This window comes from Lepidochelys kempii, chromosome 9, assembly GCF_965140265.1.
Source record: "Lepidochelys kempii isolate rLepKem1 chromosome 9, rLepKem1.hap2, whole genome shotgun sequence".
NCBI classification, from domain to species: Eukaryota; Metazoa; Chordata; order Testudines; family Cheloniidae; genus Lepidochelys; species Lepidochelys kempii.
Window position 1 is genome coordinate 92,758,172 of NC_133264.1, and position 19,709 is coordinate 92,777,880.

The following is a 19,709-nucleotide window of genomic DNA, read 5'->3' on the forward strand; positions in this document are numbered from 1 at the left end:
CTTTTCAGATCACAATTTCAGGAACTGGAACTTCATACTTAAAGAAACAGACATACACTAGGTTAAATACTCATCAGGTCAGACCTGTTAAGATTCCAGAAAAAAGTGAACTAAGAAAATGACTTACCTCGCTAGCTTGAGGAATGGTAAGCTTTGGTAATTTATTCTTAGAACTGGGTGCATTAGCTTTTCCTTCCAACAGTGTTCCAAATGTTTGATTTCCATAACCACTCTCAATTTCTATTGGAGGTTTCAGTTCAGGTGAGTCATTAGGTACTTGGTCCTGACCATCCATAGGCCTTACATAAGCTGTAGGTTTTTGCTGGACCATGCTAGTTTTACAATGCAGTCCTGGTGGGAAACTCTGGGTTGAGAGACTATTGTTTGCGGATAACAAAGATGTAGAAGGAAGTGGAGATCCAGGACCGTGCCCTACAAACTCAAGTTCTACAGGTGACTTGGAATGACTGTTTTCTTTATAAGAATGTTCTCCAGTTGTTGATTTGGAGTGATTGTGCCTCCGTGAATGTGAAGATGATGGAGCCGGGTTTGCTTCCTCAGCGCCTCCATTTTTATGTTGTTCACTCTGACAGTTGTAGAGATCGTCGTACCTGCCTTGAGGCTGGTCATGTGAAGAGCTATGTTTTGTCCTACTCTGTTGACTATTGGATTGGCTTGGCTGTGCACCATTAGAGCTGTGACCACCACGTGACCAATCTGTCCTGGATTTCCTGCTGCTCTGGTGACTGTGTAGCAAAGTAGAATTTGATGACAGTGAAGAAGGTGGGGGCATTGACGTTGACGAGTGACCACTGATCTGGTGAGACGGAATCATCCTGTTTCTCTGTTCTGGAAAAAAGTTCTGTTCATTTTTGTCAATGGGAGTCTGTGGTACAGAATTCTTTGGGATTCCTACAAGGTGGCTCTGGTTGGAATGGTTGGTTAACAAGTCCTTCATTTCATCATAGTTTCCCAATGTGTTTTGGACACGGTTAGCAAGGGCATCACCTTTATTTGTCTAAAATACCAAAAAGATATAGGGAAAAGAGTGAGTAAATTCCTGGTTGTGAAGTTACTGCTTGGAATGGTTGTCTTAGGAAACGACAGCAAATGTTAGCTACTTAATAGCGTCATGCTGACATTTAATTTAATTTCAATTACATTTTGCATATGTTATGTAAGAAAAACTCATCAATAACTGTGTTCAAAGAACCTCTTGGAACAGGCTTGCATGAGTAACATTTGTATACTGCTTCCTTTTTTCTTAAATATGTTCTCAGAGAAATATTTAAATTACATCAGTTATGGATGTTATGAGCAAAACAGTCTGGTTTTATGTCAGATAAGTTGGGCTTGTACATTTTATATTCTGCAAAATGTGAATGTACAATTACTGGTTATTGAGTATTTGAATTAAAATCAAACATTTTATTTAAATATGTTATTGCTATAAACCAGGCTAAACCGACAATAAACATAAGGAGCTAAATTCATCCCATGTGTAACTTTAATGATTCCTTTATACAGGGCTCAGTTTGGCCCAATATACGTAACATTTGAGATCTAGAAAACATACTGCTTCCAACTGGTGAATTAACTGCTACTAAAAGAGTGTTCCAAAGATGTACTAAAGTAGCATATAATTTCTATATTCTGAAGCACCAGGAGGCCTCTGTTGGCTGAGAGTGTGGTGTGTTCATGAATCAGTCACTCACACTTCTCTTCAAATCACAATAATCATGAAGTAAGTTCTGATTCATCTATGTTTTACTATTATTTTTCATTCTGAAGTGGTTTTCACTATGCTATATATAGTAGACTGGGTGAACAAGCTGAAAGGTTATAATTGATATGCAGCTAATTTCATTTTCCTTTTTGTTTTAAAAAAAGTCAACCAACATAGAACCAATAAACGCAGTCCTCTTATAACCCTTGACGTTCCGCTGAAATGACCAGCATTGCATTAAAACAGCCTATTCCCTATACACGCGTTACTTTATCAGACTCAAGAGGTGAGAAACACTGCTTTCAAAACTATCATTCCTGTCCAAGCATATGCTGAACTTCAACAATCTGGAAGCAGAGTTTGAAGCTACAATATATGTGAGGTAGGGCGTGATACTTCATATAATTTCTCTCAAAGCATGCTCATACTTCAAGTTAAGTCTCCCTTTCCTCCCAAACGCTGAGCAAAAGAAAGAATGAAGACAGAAAATTCATGCATGGATTCCTCTTGGAATATCTGCTTAGATTTCCAATGCTCAACTAGTCTATAGAGGAGAGAAATGTTGCAAAAAGATTTATGTTCTTGGTAGTTCTCATGCAGTATAAAACATTTGGGGGAAAAGATAATAAATGCTGATTTTCTCTGTCTCAACTTGCAGGAATTATAATGTATATTACCACTGCATTGAAGGAGCAATTTAAATGTTAACTGTCCAGTGTTGTTCTCATCTGTATGAGTTGCTTCTAACCGAGATGGTTAATAGTTACAGCTGTGCAGGACTAGGAATCACTTTTGTTCACTAAAAGTCCCTAGGTTGGTCATTTTAGTGGCAAAAAATATATTCGAGCTAAGCCAAGAATGACCTCTTTGTATATGAGCAGTTTCCTTCAACTGAGTTGCACAATGTGCCATCTGGGCAGCAGCCAAAACCAGACTCTCTGTTCAACCCCCAAAATTAAAACAAGGAGATTCCATTGTGCTTAAGGGCACAGCAGGAATTATGATGCAAGCCTTAAACACTTACATACTCGTGCTGTTTCTTCCTTCCCCACCAAACTTTTTAACTCTTTGAGACACAGCCCACGTGATGGCTAAGTATCTAGAAAGTCCAGAACCACTCGCTTTCATCAGCATTTTGGTTACATTTTCGATTTACACTTAACTTACTATCCATAAAGTAAAGGAGAAAAGTAAAAAGAGTACCAGGAACACATTATTGCACTGTAACATTTTAATATCACAGCAGCACATAAAAGAGCTTCTTCTCTAAGCCTTCACAGAGAGACTCAATATTTTAATTTTAATACATGGATTTTCAATCATTTTTACTGTTAGAGGTATCTGACTCTCAGGTTTTTTTTAAACATGTCACCTAATGCTAAATGTCATTTCACTTAACACTAGCTCTCTGTTTTATGCAAAATGTTCACGTCCTTTGGGATGAAAGGCACTTAATAAATGTAAGGTATTATTATTTGTAGTCATTTTCTGGGAGTATTAATGAAAAAAACCCTTTTCTGAAAAGCACAGAGATAATTAATTTAAACCTCCTGAGCCTATTTTAAAACTCTCTCAGATCCTGATCCGATGCTTACTGAAGTCAGTGGAAAGATTATCAGTGGCTTTAATGGGTTTTGGATCAGGCCCTCAAAACATAAATACCTCTGCCAATAAAGAGATAGTCCACTGTAGCTTGAAATACAGTAAAACACAAATAGAAAATGCACCCCTAGGGCCAAACTCTCCTCATTGTGTGACCTCATTGAAGTCAACGAGGGGCACTGTGTGTAATTCAGGGCAGAATCTAGACTTAAGTCTTGACACATATCAGTAATATTTTTATTTTCTTCCTCAACAGATTTAGCATTCTTATTGAAAAGCAGGGTATGCCTGGCTAGTCTTGCTACAAGCACTACAAAAATGAAATTAACTATTTCCGGCCATTACATGTTACCAGGTAGGGGACATTTTTAACACCCTCTTCTGGATAATCCATTGATTTCTTAAAGGAAACTTCTCTACTCTATTTTCTGAGCAACAAGTTGAACTGTGGTTTTGCCACCATTAAGGAAACGTATCTTCTGAGTATTCCACTAGCAGTACTCCCCCCAACCCCTCTAGCCTCTCATTAATTTAGGAAGTGCACACTTTTCTATGTTTGGCTGTACTGCTTTAAAGAAAAAATCAGAAATAAAATCCTATTGAAAGGCTAATTTGCTCACTAGCTATTGCATTATGGTTCTACAAAGAACAAAACTAATGCATTCAGACTTATGGGCCCAATTAATATGGGTTTTGTGACAATTCCTATGAAAGCCTGAGGTTTCATAATTCATTCATTTTCTCATGCCTCCCAGCATAACTAACCTCTACGGACTAGAAGGTGAGATACTTTATGCTATGCTTGAACACAGTGAAGGGGCAATACCTAAAAAAGATTTAACATTCTCCAAAGACTCATGCAAAAGAAAATTCTTTCAATTGGGTCCTATTTCTCCAGCTGAACTATTTCAAGGCAAACCTCAAAAAAAAAAATTTAAAAAAACCCCTAATTATATCCAAACCTATTTATTAATGCAAAACATTAAAGGGTATCCCTAGTAAAACTGCAGCCTCTGCCAGGAAAATTCCTACACTGCTGATTCAAGCATCTGCAGACATGAGACCCCAGGCTGTGATCTAGTCAGCTCTGACAAATTAAGCAGTATCAGTGTTTGAAAGGGAGACCTCTAGAAAGCTCACATGATCCATAACTGGCAATAGGCAGTGCTCATACCTCTTTATCCATGCTGGCCAAAATTGTGGTAGACAGCATAATATTTTTGAAATATTTTCTGCATTAGACTCTGGCACATAAAAAGAACATCTTTCTACACACACCCCCCCCTATGAAAAGTAGATAAGATGGACGGACATAATAAAGGAATAGGTGATTAGGCAGCCTTTCCATAAGTATACAAGTGATGGTGATATCCATATAATTCATGGCAGAGAGCCACATGATAAACTATATTTATGTTGCACTTCTGCCCACGAAGTTACGTCTCCCTGGCTTATTTTTGTTTGTTGTGTTTGTCGGCAGGTTGGTCTCAGGGCATGAGAGAGCCAAGATGGGTGAAGTAATATCTTTTGTGGACCAACTTCTTTTGGTGAAAGAGACAAGTTTTGAGCTTCACAGAGCTCTCCTTCAGGCTACTTCATCCCGGTTATGAAGAAAGCTCTATGGAGCTCGAAAGCTTGTTACTTTCACCAACAGAAGTTGGTCCAGTAAAAGATATTACCTCACCCACCTTGTCTCTCTGGACTATTTTTAACATTCCAAGCAGCTACAGTTTATCTACCAGGTGTTGGCTATTTACCTGTTTTCTCGTCCTCATACGAAGTGGCACTGGCAGCAGCTCCATCCAATAGTTCCCCATTTTGGGTTAACTGCCGCAGTGAATGGGGAAGGGTGGGTGTGCAGAACAGAGATATTAGAACAGGGAACCAACGAGATGGAGAGAGATGTTTTGTATTTCTCAGATTCTCTTCTCCCCACTTCAACTTCTGTGGTCCTTTGGAAATTCATGGGCCAGATCTTTAGTTGATGTAAATCAGCATGGCTCCATTAACTTTATTGACTTTGCTAATTGAGGATCTGACCCCATGCGTGGTGAAAGGTCACTCCATTTGCATTTGATGGATACCTTCTCTTTCCCTTTCCTCTGCAAACCTAATTGAGGGTCTGCTTGCTTCTTGCTGGCAGCTTCATTTATTTTGGACAAGTGGCATTGCCACTCCTGGTTATGGATACAGGAGAATGGACCATATTCTGATCTCAGCGACATCAGAGTAAATCTGAACTAATTTACATTAATGCGACTGAAATCAGAATTTGTTCTGACTGGAAAAGAAACAAATCTATTCCCAAATCCCTCTTGCTTCTCCTCACACACATTAAAAGTACACAGGGTTTACCATTGAATACAATTTCAGTATGTCAAAATGTTGGAAAATAAGTCCAAACATGCTCTCTTTTGATGTTACCGTCATCGGCAGCAACCAGAGCAGACTAAGTGGGTGCACTTTGCACTATTCTTGTTGGATACAGAGGGCCTAATTCTCATTCATACCAAGGATCCTTTGCATCTGGTAGTGTAAAGAGGCTTTAAAAGGGGGCATAAGTTACATTTACACTCACTTTAAGGCTGGTTTACACTGCTCTTTCATAAACACGAATCAGGCCCAGAGTTCACTCTCTGCACTTGCTTTGTAACATAAACCACAACTCTGTCTTTAAGGGTCAAATCCAGCCCCCATTTGTCATCAGTTAAATTTCCACTAACATTAATGGAACCTGCATTGGGCCCTTAATAGCACAATCCTGTAAAGCAGTTGTTCTCAAACTAGGGCCGCTGCTTATTCAGGGAAAGCCCCTGGCGGGCCAGGAAGGTTTGTTTATCTGTCATGTCTACAGGTTCGGCCAATTGCGGCTCCCACTGGCCATGGTTTGCTGCTCCAGGCCAATGGGGGCTTCAGGAAGCGGTGTGGGCCGAGGGACGTGCTGGCTGCCCTTTCTGCAGCCCCCATTGGCCTGGAGCAGCGAACCGCGGCCAGTGGGAGCCGCAATCGGCCAAACCTGCGGATGTGGCAGGTAAACAGGCCCACCAGGGGCTTTCCCTGAATAAGCGGCGGCCCTAGTTTGAGAACCACTGCTATAAAGGAAATATCAGACAACCACTTTGTCCTTAATTCCTCCTGACGTAAAAATCAAGACAAAATGGGTGGAGTTTATTATAAATATATATATAGATATAGATATATAAAATGAATATTAAGGATATATATAGTCTTAATTTTCCTTGCTTCTGTGGATTTAAAACAAATTAAAACTATTATTTTTGTGTTTGGTTGTTTAACAATTTATTTATACACAACAATTTTTACACTAATTTTTATGCTGTTCTAAGAGAGTACAATTCTAAAGAAGTTGTATTCAAAAGTTCACCTTGTAAAACGGGTGATGATAGATATTTTTGAAAGTAATATATCTATTCTTTAAGGGCTATTATAGAAATGCATAGATTTTAAATGCAGGTATTGTGTACTCAGTTGTCCAGTTCTGAGCAAGTGGACACAAATTTCAAAATGTAGGGACTATTTTAGCAATTTAAAACATATCTTTCTGAGGGCACAGTAGATATTAAGAATGGTTTTGAAGTGTATAATTTTTAATTCTCATGAAGAAAATTCTGTATTATTTTGTTTAAGTTAATTTTGGGTAAATTCTCCACCCAATTCATTGTTTCAAAATGAACGGGAGGAGGAAGACAAAAAAAAAAAAAACCTTGACAATAATGAGAATATATTTTCAGAACGCCAACTCAAAAACCATACGCATTGCTAGAAAAGAAATCAGCATTTACAGGACCTCTCTCTTTGACAGAAAGTGTTATTTATCTTAAACACACAGTACATCCTCAATGAAAAACTGCCCCCACAAATTCTATGAGGTCAATAAGCATTTTCGTAAAGCTTCAATCTCTTACTTGCACATTTCCATAAGCCTTTATTAAAAATCTGGACTTATTTCTCTACATTTAGAAATTATTTCAAAGATTCATATTGTTTGATTTTTCATTAGTCTCCTATCTATTTAATCCCATAAACTCCAATGCTGTGTCTTATTATCAATCTTTAAAGTGTAGCTTAACTAGGTGGGAGCAGAAGGCCAGGACTAAAAACAATTCCAAGAGGAGTAATCATGACACTCCATCTCCAGATGAACCTGAGCATGGTGTTGGTGGCCTGTGACACACAGAAGGTCAGACTAGATAATCTGGTGAGACCTTCTGGCCTTAAAACTCTCTGACTCTATGAAAACTTTTTTTTTTTTTTTGCGCTTCATTACATCAAGTGCAGTGAATGTGTCAAGTTTCTTCTTCATCTATGTGGTGTAATATACCAGTCATAACTACACAAATAATTGGGGGGAGAGGGAAGTGCTCAATCATATTGCTACATGTTGTAAAACTGTTCCCCCACATACTTGCATGTTCTTGGTAGATTAACATCCCAACATTTGGCTTTCCCTCTCGCACACAGAACATTTTATATCAAGAGGCCTAGATTCTACAAACATTTTTGCACAAGCTTAACTTTAAGCATATGAATAGAAACAAATTAAGCACATGCATAAGTGTTGGCAGTGTCAGGGCCATACTTGTTATCTCTCATGAACGTAATCTGTGCATACTGGGAGAGATAATATAGTAGTTAGAAATGATCCACTAGGGTCATTTGGAACATTTTAAACACTTCCATTAAAATGAGCCACTGTACAGTCAACCCACCTTAGAACTCAGTTGTGATTTTTTTTTTAAATTTGGGATGCTCATTTCAGACCTTTGCAATCAGTATCCCATTATTGGAAGAGCTACTCGATATCGAATTCATCTGCAATAAACCAAAAGCTATGAAATACAAAAGAAAAGATTAACTAGCTGCTGCAAACCCATCCAAATCAAAAGCATGTAGATCCTCTGTGCGGTATAGTCCCTTTTTATTCCTACAGGATTTCATATTTCAGTAGTAGATACAGCTGAATTCAGTAATTCAGAGTAACCACAATGGATTAGGTTCTGCTACCCTTACTGACACTGAGTGGATCTATAGCTCTTACAAACACTTGCACACAAGCTTAACTCTGCTTCCACGTGTAGTCTCACTGAAATCAAAGGACCCATTCATCCAATTAAGAATATGCACTAATGGTTGCAGGATTGGGGCCTTGCTTTGCAAGGAGTCTCTCTCAAATCAACGGGATTGTATGTGTAGTAAATGTGAACTCCTCGTGAGAAAGTGGGTGGCCCAACATAAAACATCCCATTGTACTTTGCAAGATTAGATTTTAACCAGTAAACTACTGTCCCCAGTTGGTTGAAACAGTCTCCCAACCTATAATTATGAACCACCCCTTCATAACGATGCTGGTCTTTCTCCCTTACTGGTGATTTGCAAAGAGCACTCATCCTCCCTACAGCTGCTAACAATATAAAATGGAATGCTAAAGTGGTGGCCTTTCAATGGATGTCACTGATTGGGAAGAGAAAGTGACATGTACATTTACATTCTGATGAATCCATCAGGGGATGCCTGGCTACAAATCAAAGCAGCAGAAATAATCAAGGGGGACATCCCCTGGTGATGAAATTCTCAGACAGCAAAGCTCCTTACAGAGAATAAGTCTCATCGTAAGTCTCTTTGATATCCTTGTTATGCTCCCCAAAGAATTCAAACAGACATTCTCCCTGAACACTTCTTTGGACAATTATGATTGCAAAGGGAGAGCTTCCGGGCTCATAATTAAACGAAGAGATTCTGGTTTGAACAAATCAAGTATATTTTCCTCTTTAAAAATAAAGAGATTAAATGTCATTTTGGAGTTAGGAAAACCTAAGTAAAAATTCCTTTGGAGAGCAATATATACTTATTGAGGGAGTGTGCAGAATGTTCAGAAAAGGGAATATGAATCCAAACTCCTTGTTTCAATTCCTGGTTTTGTCACCAAAATGCTGTATAACGTTGGCCATGTTACTTAACCTGACTGTGCTTCAATTTACTAATTTCAAAGGTCTAACTATCTGTAGAGTCAGACAATCAAGATCATCATAATACTTTTCTTCCTCAGAGGTAAGGCTTAATTAGTATTGGCAAAATGCATTCAGATGAAAGACACTCTAAAAGTGTAAAGTATCATATAGCCATTTACCTTGTAGGGTTCCCCAAAGAGATTAAAACCTGAAGCAAAGAGATCTTCATCTTGCTGGACTTCTTGATTTCTTCGCTCCCATTCTTTCCTTTTAAGTGCACTCCGGTCTTGCTCATAGTGACTGAAAAAGAGGATAAGACAAAAAAGACAAGCAATTATGTTCCCCATATGTCAGTTAAACATTCATTGTTAACAATATTAGGAACAAAACACTGGAAACAGTGCAATTCAAACCGATGACTTTGAAAGAGAGTGAAATCCATCCAACAGTTTTCCCAAATGTAAATTTGGGATCATAGTACCGTACTAAATACAGCTATTTAGCCCAGCACTCAGATATTACAGAATTTGTTCCAAAGAGAAATCCCAGCATACACACCTAAACACACTTAAAATCTGCATTCACTGCACTAGGATATTCCATGAGAAAAACAGACCACATCATGAAACGAACCATCCAACTACCATGGAAGAACCTGCTCCAGTACCACCCCACGCTAGAACCCATAACGGGTACCATCAAAAAGTTACAACTCAGATTTGATGGTGGATCACATCCTGAAAGAAATCTTTCCCACCCCCACCTCCTTCTTGCCTTCAAACAAACCCCCAATTTAGCCAAGTTCATCATCAGAAGCAAGCTCCCCACAGTCCAACTCAAAGTGCCACCAGACTCTGCCAGAACAATAGATACAAAACCTGTAGACTGCTACAATGATCTATATCCTTCAGAACGCACCTTTCAAGATCCATGTCTTCTACCCATGCCCATCATATGTGGTGTACCTCATCCAGTACATCAAATGCTCCAACAATAACTATGTGGGTGAAACCAGACAATCACTACTCTCTCAAATGAACTCTCACAGAAAAAATGATAAAAGATAAAAACACCCTATCACCCGTGGGTGAGCGTCTTCAAAGGAAATCTGCACAACACCTCTGCAAGATGAGCCTGAAAACATAAATTCCTAACTCTGCTGGGCAGTGAAAACCATAGACTCAGTAAAAGACACCAGATTTATGGTCATTACAACCATTTGTAAACACCCTACTGTCTGCTAACCCTTAACTGCCCACTTCATTTTAAGTGGTCTCCTACAGCATATGTGAACGTCTTATGCTTAACCTGTCCCATTTTATATCTAGTTTAGACACTCTTGTTACCTTCTCCAGACCTGAAGAAGAACTCTGCAAAGCTGGAAGCTTATCTTTTCCACAAACAGAAGTTGGTCCAATAAAAGATATTACCTCACCTACCATGTCTCTAAATAGAACTAGTCATTCTAAAATTAAAAAAACACACAAAATCTGCCATTTCCAGATGGTGCTTTCTGCCAGAAAAAATCCAGTACAACTTGTCTATAAGTGTACATGTATAAATATGTAGGCACGCTATGTGCGTACGTGTATGTACGCCCACGCACACACACACAGAGAAAGAATATACCTATATGGAGAAACAACTATGGAGTCAACTAGACATAGTGACATCTTCAGTTTCCTTTAACTGTGTAACACGTGCCTACATCACAACATTCTACTGCAGCCAAGTGTGATTCAGAACAACTACTTCAATCCCGCATACTTGTTAACATTTATGTATCACTTAGTTGTGGGCATAGGGAGGGTGGACCACTCATGTATTCCCAGAATACTGGACATTCCAGTACTTCCTGAAATGGTATAGGCCCAACCTGGTCAGATGACCCCGCCCTTGCCAGTGTGACCTCGCACGCATGATGCGTACAAGGTCATGCTGTATGGAGGACGCCATTTTGAAGAGCATGCCACTCTGCCCCCATTGGCGTGATCTCACAGGCATGCTGCATGCGATATCACACTTATATCACACTGATAAGAGCTTGGTGTTCAAAATGGTGTCCTCATACGATACCAGATAAAACCATATCCGATTCTATCTCAATATCGGACCGGGGACAAACCACGCAAAAAAAGAGGACTGCCTGCCTAAAAATGGGGTGAAATGGCCAGCTTAGACCTAGGGGGTGATTAAAGAATGTTTCATTTAGTGCTGTTCAGAAGGGAAGGACGTTAGATTAGTTGGCTTCGGCGGCAGATAATTCTGCACACAAGCAAATAAACAAAAAATGTCTATCGCCTCAGAGTAGTGATAGCAAGACGTCAGTTATCTTTATGTCAGCTCACTTTGTGCACCTGCCAGACCTAGATGACAAGCTGAGAGATCACGTCTACTTCTCTCATGAACAGGACTGAAGTACTTTGGTCTCTTGCCTTTGCAAACTACTTCCTGCTCCTCTGAGGGAAAAGATGTAATTAAAACACTGAAGAGGGGAAAAAAAAAAAAAGAAGAGATGCATGTATCCACTTGCATTGACAACCCCTCATGCGACAAGTATTAAGGGACACTTCTGTGCTTTCAACCTCTATTTGATTTGTTATAAGACTTTTGGCTCTATTTTGTGTCCGTTAAATAGCTACAAATTCCAGATGACAATTTGAATAGCAGATTAAGTATGCACACTGACGTTATCCGTTGTAAGAAATATTTGCCTGCTAGATTTTATATATACATGCGCACACACTTATGTAACGGAGAACAGTGAATTCTGATATCCTGATGAGAATGAATTTAATCTCCATAGAGCTCTACTGTACTTGGAAGATAACCAAATATCTACAACTTTTGCCTTTTTAGCTCAGTATGATGTTGTATTAGAAGCTTCACATGGAGAGATATAATGAGGAATGAACTGCACAGTGATGAGGCTTTGACAGTGTATAAAGTCACTGATTTCTGAGTGAAACCACAATTACTAATTTGAAGCACCAGCTAATTAAAACCACAGCTATGTATTTAGCCTCTTGTTATACCTACTGCAGTTTATAATTATGAGGACCTCTTTATCTACTCAATTAAAGTTCTTACGATTCCGGCAGGTTACGTTTGAACCTGCAAGACCCACAGAGACTGCAGGCAAGCATATGTCTATCTCCTGATGATTCCATGTATCCTTAGACTTGCATACTTGTTTTCATACAGGGCGGGGGGAAAAAAAAGACAGACTAATGCCACAAAGACAATCTTGAAATCAGAAAGATGAATTAATAATCGGTTTGAGCAATTCAAGATCATTCATGCTTGGAGTGAATGGACTTGAGTATAGTTTATTAACAGGATGTAAAGCCACCTAAGTATGTGAGGCTGAGTTAAACTTGATTTTCATTGCCGCTTCCAATTTTCAGGTTGGAAACTCAAATGCAACATCATTTTATTTAGTTCGTTTTATAACACATTCTGCCATAATGATATCACTACCTTGGGATCATTTGCTAGTGTAAAGTTAGAGGACAGTACTATGGTCAATGCTACTATTGCATTCTTGTAGAAATTATAGCATTATTTACTAATTTATTGAGGAAAAATAAAGGACATTAAATTACTATACCAAAGCCACTTACCCTATTATTATTGCTAGCTACAAGCTAGATTGTGGCAGACTATACATCCATAGAGACATAACGGGAATAAAGAATCCTCACTGCACCCCTTCATCGGCTATCTGGATCTTGGGTCCACATCTGTGGGAGTAAGTGGGTGCTATACACTTGCTGCTGCCCACTCTGGGGTAGATGGATAGAAATAGGGTGGAGTCTTGGCTCCACTCTGCTCCACAATCACCTTGGGAAAATGTAGCTTAGTCTGTGTGGGTGGGGGTGGGGAGTATTGTAATTTTCTACTTGTATAGACCAGTTGGAAATTTCTAATCCATACTTATCCCCAGAGCAAGGGGAGGGACAGTGCCTTAGAAAAGTGTTTCTAAGACACAATGCCTCTTGGAGTAATGCAGTTTACACATCAACCCACACTCGGGGCTGTTCCTAAAGACACGGTATAGTATTAGAACTTACAGCTTGCTTACCTTATTCACAGAAGATATTTCCACTGACTTCAATAGCAAGTTTTGTCTAAGAACTGCAAGTTTGAGTCATAGAATGATAGTATCCCCATGGAAGGGATCTCGAGATGTCTTCTAATCCAGTCCTTACACTCAAGGCAGGATGAGGTATTGTCAGCAGTGTACTATTTCTTTAGCAAACTTTTATGACACTATGGGCCCAATCTTTGTCCATTAATGTCCTCCACAAGCAGAGATGCCCATGCCTAACAATAGTGGGGGCTGGAGTGAGGGCATCCGGCTCAGCCCGTGTGAGCATGCTCAGTACAAGCCAAGCAGCAAATCGGGGATGTGACCCCACTTAATTCCCCCGCACATCACCTCTGTCCACAATATTTACTACTGAAGTCAGTGGAAGCAGGATGAGACTCCAAGAGTCACCCTTAGTTATGTGAGAAATCCCACTGAATTCAAAGTAAAAATTATTTATTTGGGTGACTAGGGTGGCACTATCAGGATTTTAGAGGCTTACAAATGACAGCAACCCCGGCCATAGTCTATGTTAGAGTTAAAATCCTGGCCTCACGGACGTCAATGAGAGTTCTGTCATTGACTTCAAGAATTCACCCTTAATGTGAAAATACATGACTATTTTAGGCTTAGATATCTGAAAGCTGTGTCCTTCCTCAAGCACACAAACTGTTCAGAACCCTGAAAGGAATCATTATACTATATCATATCTGAGCAAAAGAGTAACTGTAGCATTTTAAGACTAGTTCACACTCACTTTATGAATCTCAATAAAATGATTTACTCTACTTGATGGTAGTTATGTTACTAAACTATTAGGGCAAAATGATGAAACAGCATTAATTTAACGTGGCACAATTTCTTTACCATTAATTAACTTTAATTAATATAGTATTTACTATATTAACTATGTATACAAAGGTAAATAATTTCAATAATTCAGTGTTTTTCTACCAAACACATTAAAATATTTCTCTTTTAGCAGATGACCTCATGAAACCAGAAAAAATATATATTTAATTCACCCAAGAGACAAGCACAAGGCAGAAGCTCACTCCCGGGGGCCCAGATGATGTTTACAAACTATTCCACTGTGCTGGTACATTTTATGACATCAGGAGAACCTCAAGTGAATTGCTGCCTTCTACACCATTTGCAAATATCTATATTTATCACATGTTCTGCAGTTCCAAGCACTATGTTATTTTTAAAAAAACAAACTAAAGTTAATTTTGAATTCTCCACTCACACTATGACATAAAAGCCTCAAGTACTTCCCAGCGTGTAACGCATCTACACACTAGGAAGTGGTTGCTTATACATTTAGGTCAATGACTTATTTGTCGGCAAATTTATTTCATCACTGACCCTTGCATTGCACATTAACTACAGAAAGCCACATATTTAACTTTAAACCGATTAGAACAAGAATGAGGTCAGCCTTCCCCTTATCCAAAGAGTGACACTGTGATTGGATCTTAAGGTCATGGTGCACTCAGTTCTGAGTCCGATGTTATCTCTGAACTCTCAATACAGGCTGGTGAAACCTTTTTATAGCTTTTCTCCTCTAGGCTTTAAAAAGAAAACCAGCTAATGCTGTAGGAAACACCTCGACACGACTGTTGGGTGAAGGTCTCAAACAAAACTACTTGTAATACCCTACTGTAGCAAACCTGCATAAAAGTAAATAGAACTGCATTTGACTCATATGCCACAAGCAAGGTCTCAGCTTCCTTACTCTATCCGCACGAGTCTTAGGAAGACTTGGTGAGCTCTGCTTCAGATTCCTGAGGTTTCAGATACCGCCTTGGTGGTAGATTCTTTTCAGATGCTAAAATAAGGGAGTTAGAAGAAAACTTCACAGCCAAAGACCCAATATTTTGGGTGAATCAGGACTTAGATGCAGCTGCTGATAATAATACTTAGATTTATATACACACACTACTTTTATTATTAATTTTATTATAGATTTATCTTTACTAGATTTTCTCTTTATGAGATTAATAATTGAACTGGAATAAACAGGTTCAAACAGAATGAGACACATTCCCTCCCCAAAAAAGCTTACAAACTAAGGTTGGCAAAACAATCCAATGACACAAAAGTTTAAGTAAAGGAAGGTATGACTATATTCTAAATGAAGAGTAAAAGGTAAGAAGGATTCCTGGAAGAAACAAGTTATAAAAAGTTACATGAAAGGCAGAGACAGGATTTTAAGGATGGATTTGTGAAACAGGAAATGGGAGGCTATTCCAAGCTTTGGGACCCCCAAAATGAAGTCATGATGCTAGAAGTGGGAAAAAGTGGCAAAAGACTGGGGGAGCATAAAGGGAGAGAAAAAAGGGAGGAGGATACAATGGGAAGAGAGATGTAGGGGATCTGTAACATTACCTAGGGTCTAGTAGGTGAGAAAGAGATTGAATGCAACGCAGTAAGGGAAAGAAAGCCAGTGAAAGGTTCAAGGAAGAGGAAGATGCTATCTGAGGAACATAAAAAGACGGGCCAGATGCTCAGCTGGTGTACATTGGCACAGCTTCATTGAAATTAAGGAATCAACTTACATCAGCTCTGGCTCAACAATTTTTGCCATAGCACTTTTGGCAGAGGGGAGAAGTTGGCCGAGAGGGGACGTTACAAAATCAAGGCAAAAGATGGCAAAGTTCTGATAAATGTTTTAGTATTGGGGGTGGAAAGTAAGGGTGGATTTTGGTGATCCACTTTTTACTCTCTACCCCCCAATACTAAAACCTTTATCCAACATGAATTAGCAAGAGAGTGGATTTGGAGGAAGAGGGCAGAAAGAAGTGAGAGAAAGGATAAAAGATTGAAAGCTTTGGAGATGGAGAAGACAGCGCAGTTATCAATTGTGAAAGTGAAAGAAGCTGGCAGAAAAGATTTTGGAGAAAGTATAGAACTTTTCTTGATAGAGAGAGAGAGAGAGACTGGGTTGGAGAAGGATGTCTTAAAGGGAGATGACTAAGACAGCTGATGTGGCAATAGGGCGGGGGAGATACCATGACAGGGATTCACTGGCAGAGATGTGGTAGCTGAAGCTATGGAAGTTGATGAGCTCTCTCAAAGAAAGGATCAGAGGGAGAATAGGAGGAAAATGAACACATTGAACTACACCAACAGATAAGAGGAGAGGGGAAGTCAAAGAATCACAAAAGGCAGAAGGAGCTGCCAGTGAGATAGAGAGAAGCCAGAAGAAGAGGAGTGAGCGATCAACTGTCAAATGCAGCAGAGTGATCAAGAATAAAAACAGAGGAGTGTTACTTTGACTTAGCAAGCGGGAAACCAGTAGTGAGCTTGGGGACAGCAGAAGCCAGATTTGGAAAGAATCAAGGAGAGCTGCAGAAAGGAAGTCTAGTCAGCCATAACAGACAGCACACTCAAGGACATCTGAATGGTGTTGCAGAATGACAGAGTTTTACAGATATTCAATAGCCACATTTGAAAAGACATACTACAACTCTTTAGCATCCAGCCTCCTGACCTTTCAAATATAATTCTTTATCAGTTTTTCATTCTATCTTGAAAATATGGTATACTCTTAAATTATGAAAGAGTTCATTTAAACAAAATACTTGTCTTCTGTGGAAACCAGAAGTAAACGGGGTTTCCAAAACAAGGCACCAAGAACAGTGAATTTATAACTATGCTATTTGAATAATGAAAGTACTTGTCAAAGATTGCTGCTTCCTCATTCTGCCTTGAAGATGTCAGGATATCATTCTTGTTTCGTTTTGATCAGACATTATGGAGGTTGTTGGTGTTCGCGTCAAATACTTAGCACTCTGGCCCCAATCCATCACAGCACTTAAGTGTGTGCTTAACTTGATGCACGTGAGTAGTCCAATTGAAGTCAACAAGACTCTGCATAAGAACTTTCCTTGACTGGAGCCAAAGCATTGGTAGTCTTTATTCAGGGTAAGTATAAAAACTAACAACTCAGGCACAGAGAGTAGTCTCCCCTCTCCCAGTCAGTTGACCAGGGTTAATCCTGATTTACATCAGAGTAAATGAAACTCAGGCCCAGGGTCTTTATTTTTGTTGCAATTCTGGCATGAATCCCTGGACTAGGGAAATGAATTTAGTCAATAAAGTGATTACAAAAGCCAGACTTAAAAAAAACCGTTTAGCTAAACACTCCTTCCTTACACATCAAAGGCTTTTACTACACTGTAAAATGATACATTTCACAAGCAATATTACATTTTAAGCAGCAAAGCTCTACCTCCTCTGACAATCACCACCACTCTCAAGATTTTAAATTACATTGTCTTGATAATCTTATTAGTTAGCACTGACCAATCAGGCCACACTAGAATATACTAATTAATTAAACAAAACATTCTATCACATATCTTTCACATTCAAACATTTACTTTAATGCTGTGTTTTTTGAAGAATGAACAAACTTTTTTAAAAGTATCACAATGTGTCTATCACTGAGTTTCAAGATCAATGACTTTTTTTTTAATGTTAGAATATTCTATCTTTGATGTTCAACAGCTATACAGAGAAACCCTCAAGATGGTCATTGGTTAGCTCTTAATAATTTACATTAAAAACCAATGTCAGTCACTGTAGCATGTTTGATACAAAATACTGGAGATTAAAGTCTCTATACAAAATAACCCCCAAGAGACCCATAGGCAATTTGTGGAAATTAAAACCATGAGGTTAAAAACATAGCTGACATATATCACATTGTTATTTCTTTGTTTTCTTAAGCATGTAGAAAAATGTATTTTAGTTCAGTTTATGCCCATTTCAGTATTATGTAGCTTCAAACCTTTCCTTAACATGAATTTGAGAGGAACAAATTCTGGTACCTTTATAGTAAGGAATGGATAGCAGAGATAAGATCACGAATGGTGAAAAGTATAAAAGAAGAGATGATGTTTCAAAGGGGAGCATTTATTGTTTCCTGTATCATAGCGCATTGTCTCTTTATATGATTAGTTATCAGTCTGAGTTATCAAAAACTAGTATGAAATAAAGCGTTTACGCAGTTATGCTTCATTGATGTCAGCTAGGGGAGCATGAAAATCTCCATGAAGTTGGGTAATTGATGTGTAAATCAGAGCTCAATCACTCTGTAATAGAAATGGTCCCACTGAAAATATGGGTTGTTGAACACTAGTGCACTGGGGTGAAAAAATGAATGAAGTCAAGAGGAGACTTATTTATTAAAAATTATAATAACTGGCAATTTGCACAATTTTCTCTTCCAGAGAGAAGTGCTGTCAGAAATATTTATATGCAAGCTACAGACCAATATATTCAGTTATCCTTATTTGGCAATAATTAACTGTTTCCGTTTTATTAAAATGCTTGGGGACATCGTTATGGATATTTAAAAAGCAAATTAAAAGAACATATTCATCCTTTGAAAGGCGACACATGTAAATGAAAGCAGTGATTGTAATTTGGTTAACAATGTGTGTTCAAGGTACATTTTGGATCGCTATTAGAATCCTCTTGTCATTTCACATTTGCTATATGGCAAGCAGCAAGGCAAAAACTGAAAAATACTTCAAGCCAAGAAAAACGAAAACCCAAGAAGAAACAAAAATGGTTACAATAAAACTGCTACTGTGAAATTCAGTAAATGACAAGGATCCACTAAAACATTTGCTAAATATAACACTTTCCCAAGATGCTTTATTCATTGAAGGATGTATCTGGTATTTAATACATCTAATAAGATAACATTAAGCCAATATTATATGTTGTAAATTAAAACACGTTAAAGCATCAGAATAGACCTTCCCAGAAAGGCTTGACACCCCAGTATTCTAGTTAGTGCTTATCATACCACACTGTAAACTGTAACAAATTTATATACACATTTGTGAAATTCATCAGTGAGTCTTGGCACTAGATAAATTACATACAGGATAAAGGAGCTGGATTAGGAGGCTGTGTTAGATGGGTAACCTGCTGTGACTAAAAGGGGACTCTGTCGCTGTGAGGGGTAGACTAAGGATGGAGTTTCAGCCTAAATTCTGAATTTCCTTGCTCTGAGAGATTAACAATATGGGCCTATTTCATTTTTACAGTCATATTTTCTCCACTCATGTCTTCTGGGATGTCAAGTTCCTTCAGAACTGACATGATGACAATGAGCCCGTTAAGGTTTAGCCAAGGTCTACATTATCATTCATGTGCATTCAGAGTGTACACCCTAACAGCTTCTTTGCTGCCATTATACTTCAAATGCATATTAACAGCAGCATTCTATGCATTCGTGTATTATGGATGCATAATATGGAAGGTTGTTTAGCTGTGTTTTGTGTATTATCCCTAATTTACA

General features: G+C 38.6%; 1 protein-coding gene across 8 annotated transcripts in view; it reads right to left on the reverse strand.

Annotated features, from left to right (window-relative positions):
• The window catches only part of AFF2 (ALF transcription elongation factor 2), a 464,322-nt gene that overhangs the window by 349,685 nt on the left and 94,928 nt on the right, over positions 1-19,709 (reverse strand). For 5 of the 8 annotated variants that reach the window (XR_012160619.1, XM_073358389.1, XM_073358388.1 and 2 more), the window contains 2 exons: positions 9,477-9,597; positions 128-1,018 (listed from right to left, as the gene is read on the reverse strand). Coding sequence is in view for 7 of the 8 variants with exons in the window: in XM_073358389.1 (XP_073214490.1) it covers positions 128-1,018; positions 9,477-9,597 (1,012 nt within the window). In the remaining variant the exon portion in view is untranslated. Of the gene's footprint in view, positions 1-127; positions 1,019-5,085; positions 5,156-8,058; positions 8,162-9,476; positions 9,598-19,709 lie in introns of those variants that run through there. The other 3 variants (XM_073358391.1, XM_073358390.1, XM_073358393.1) reach the window with 3 other exon arrangements.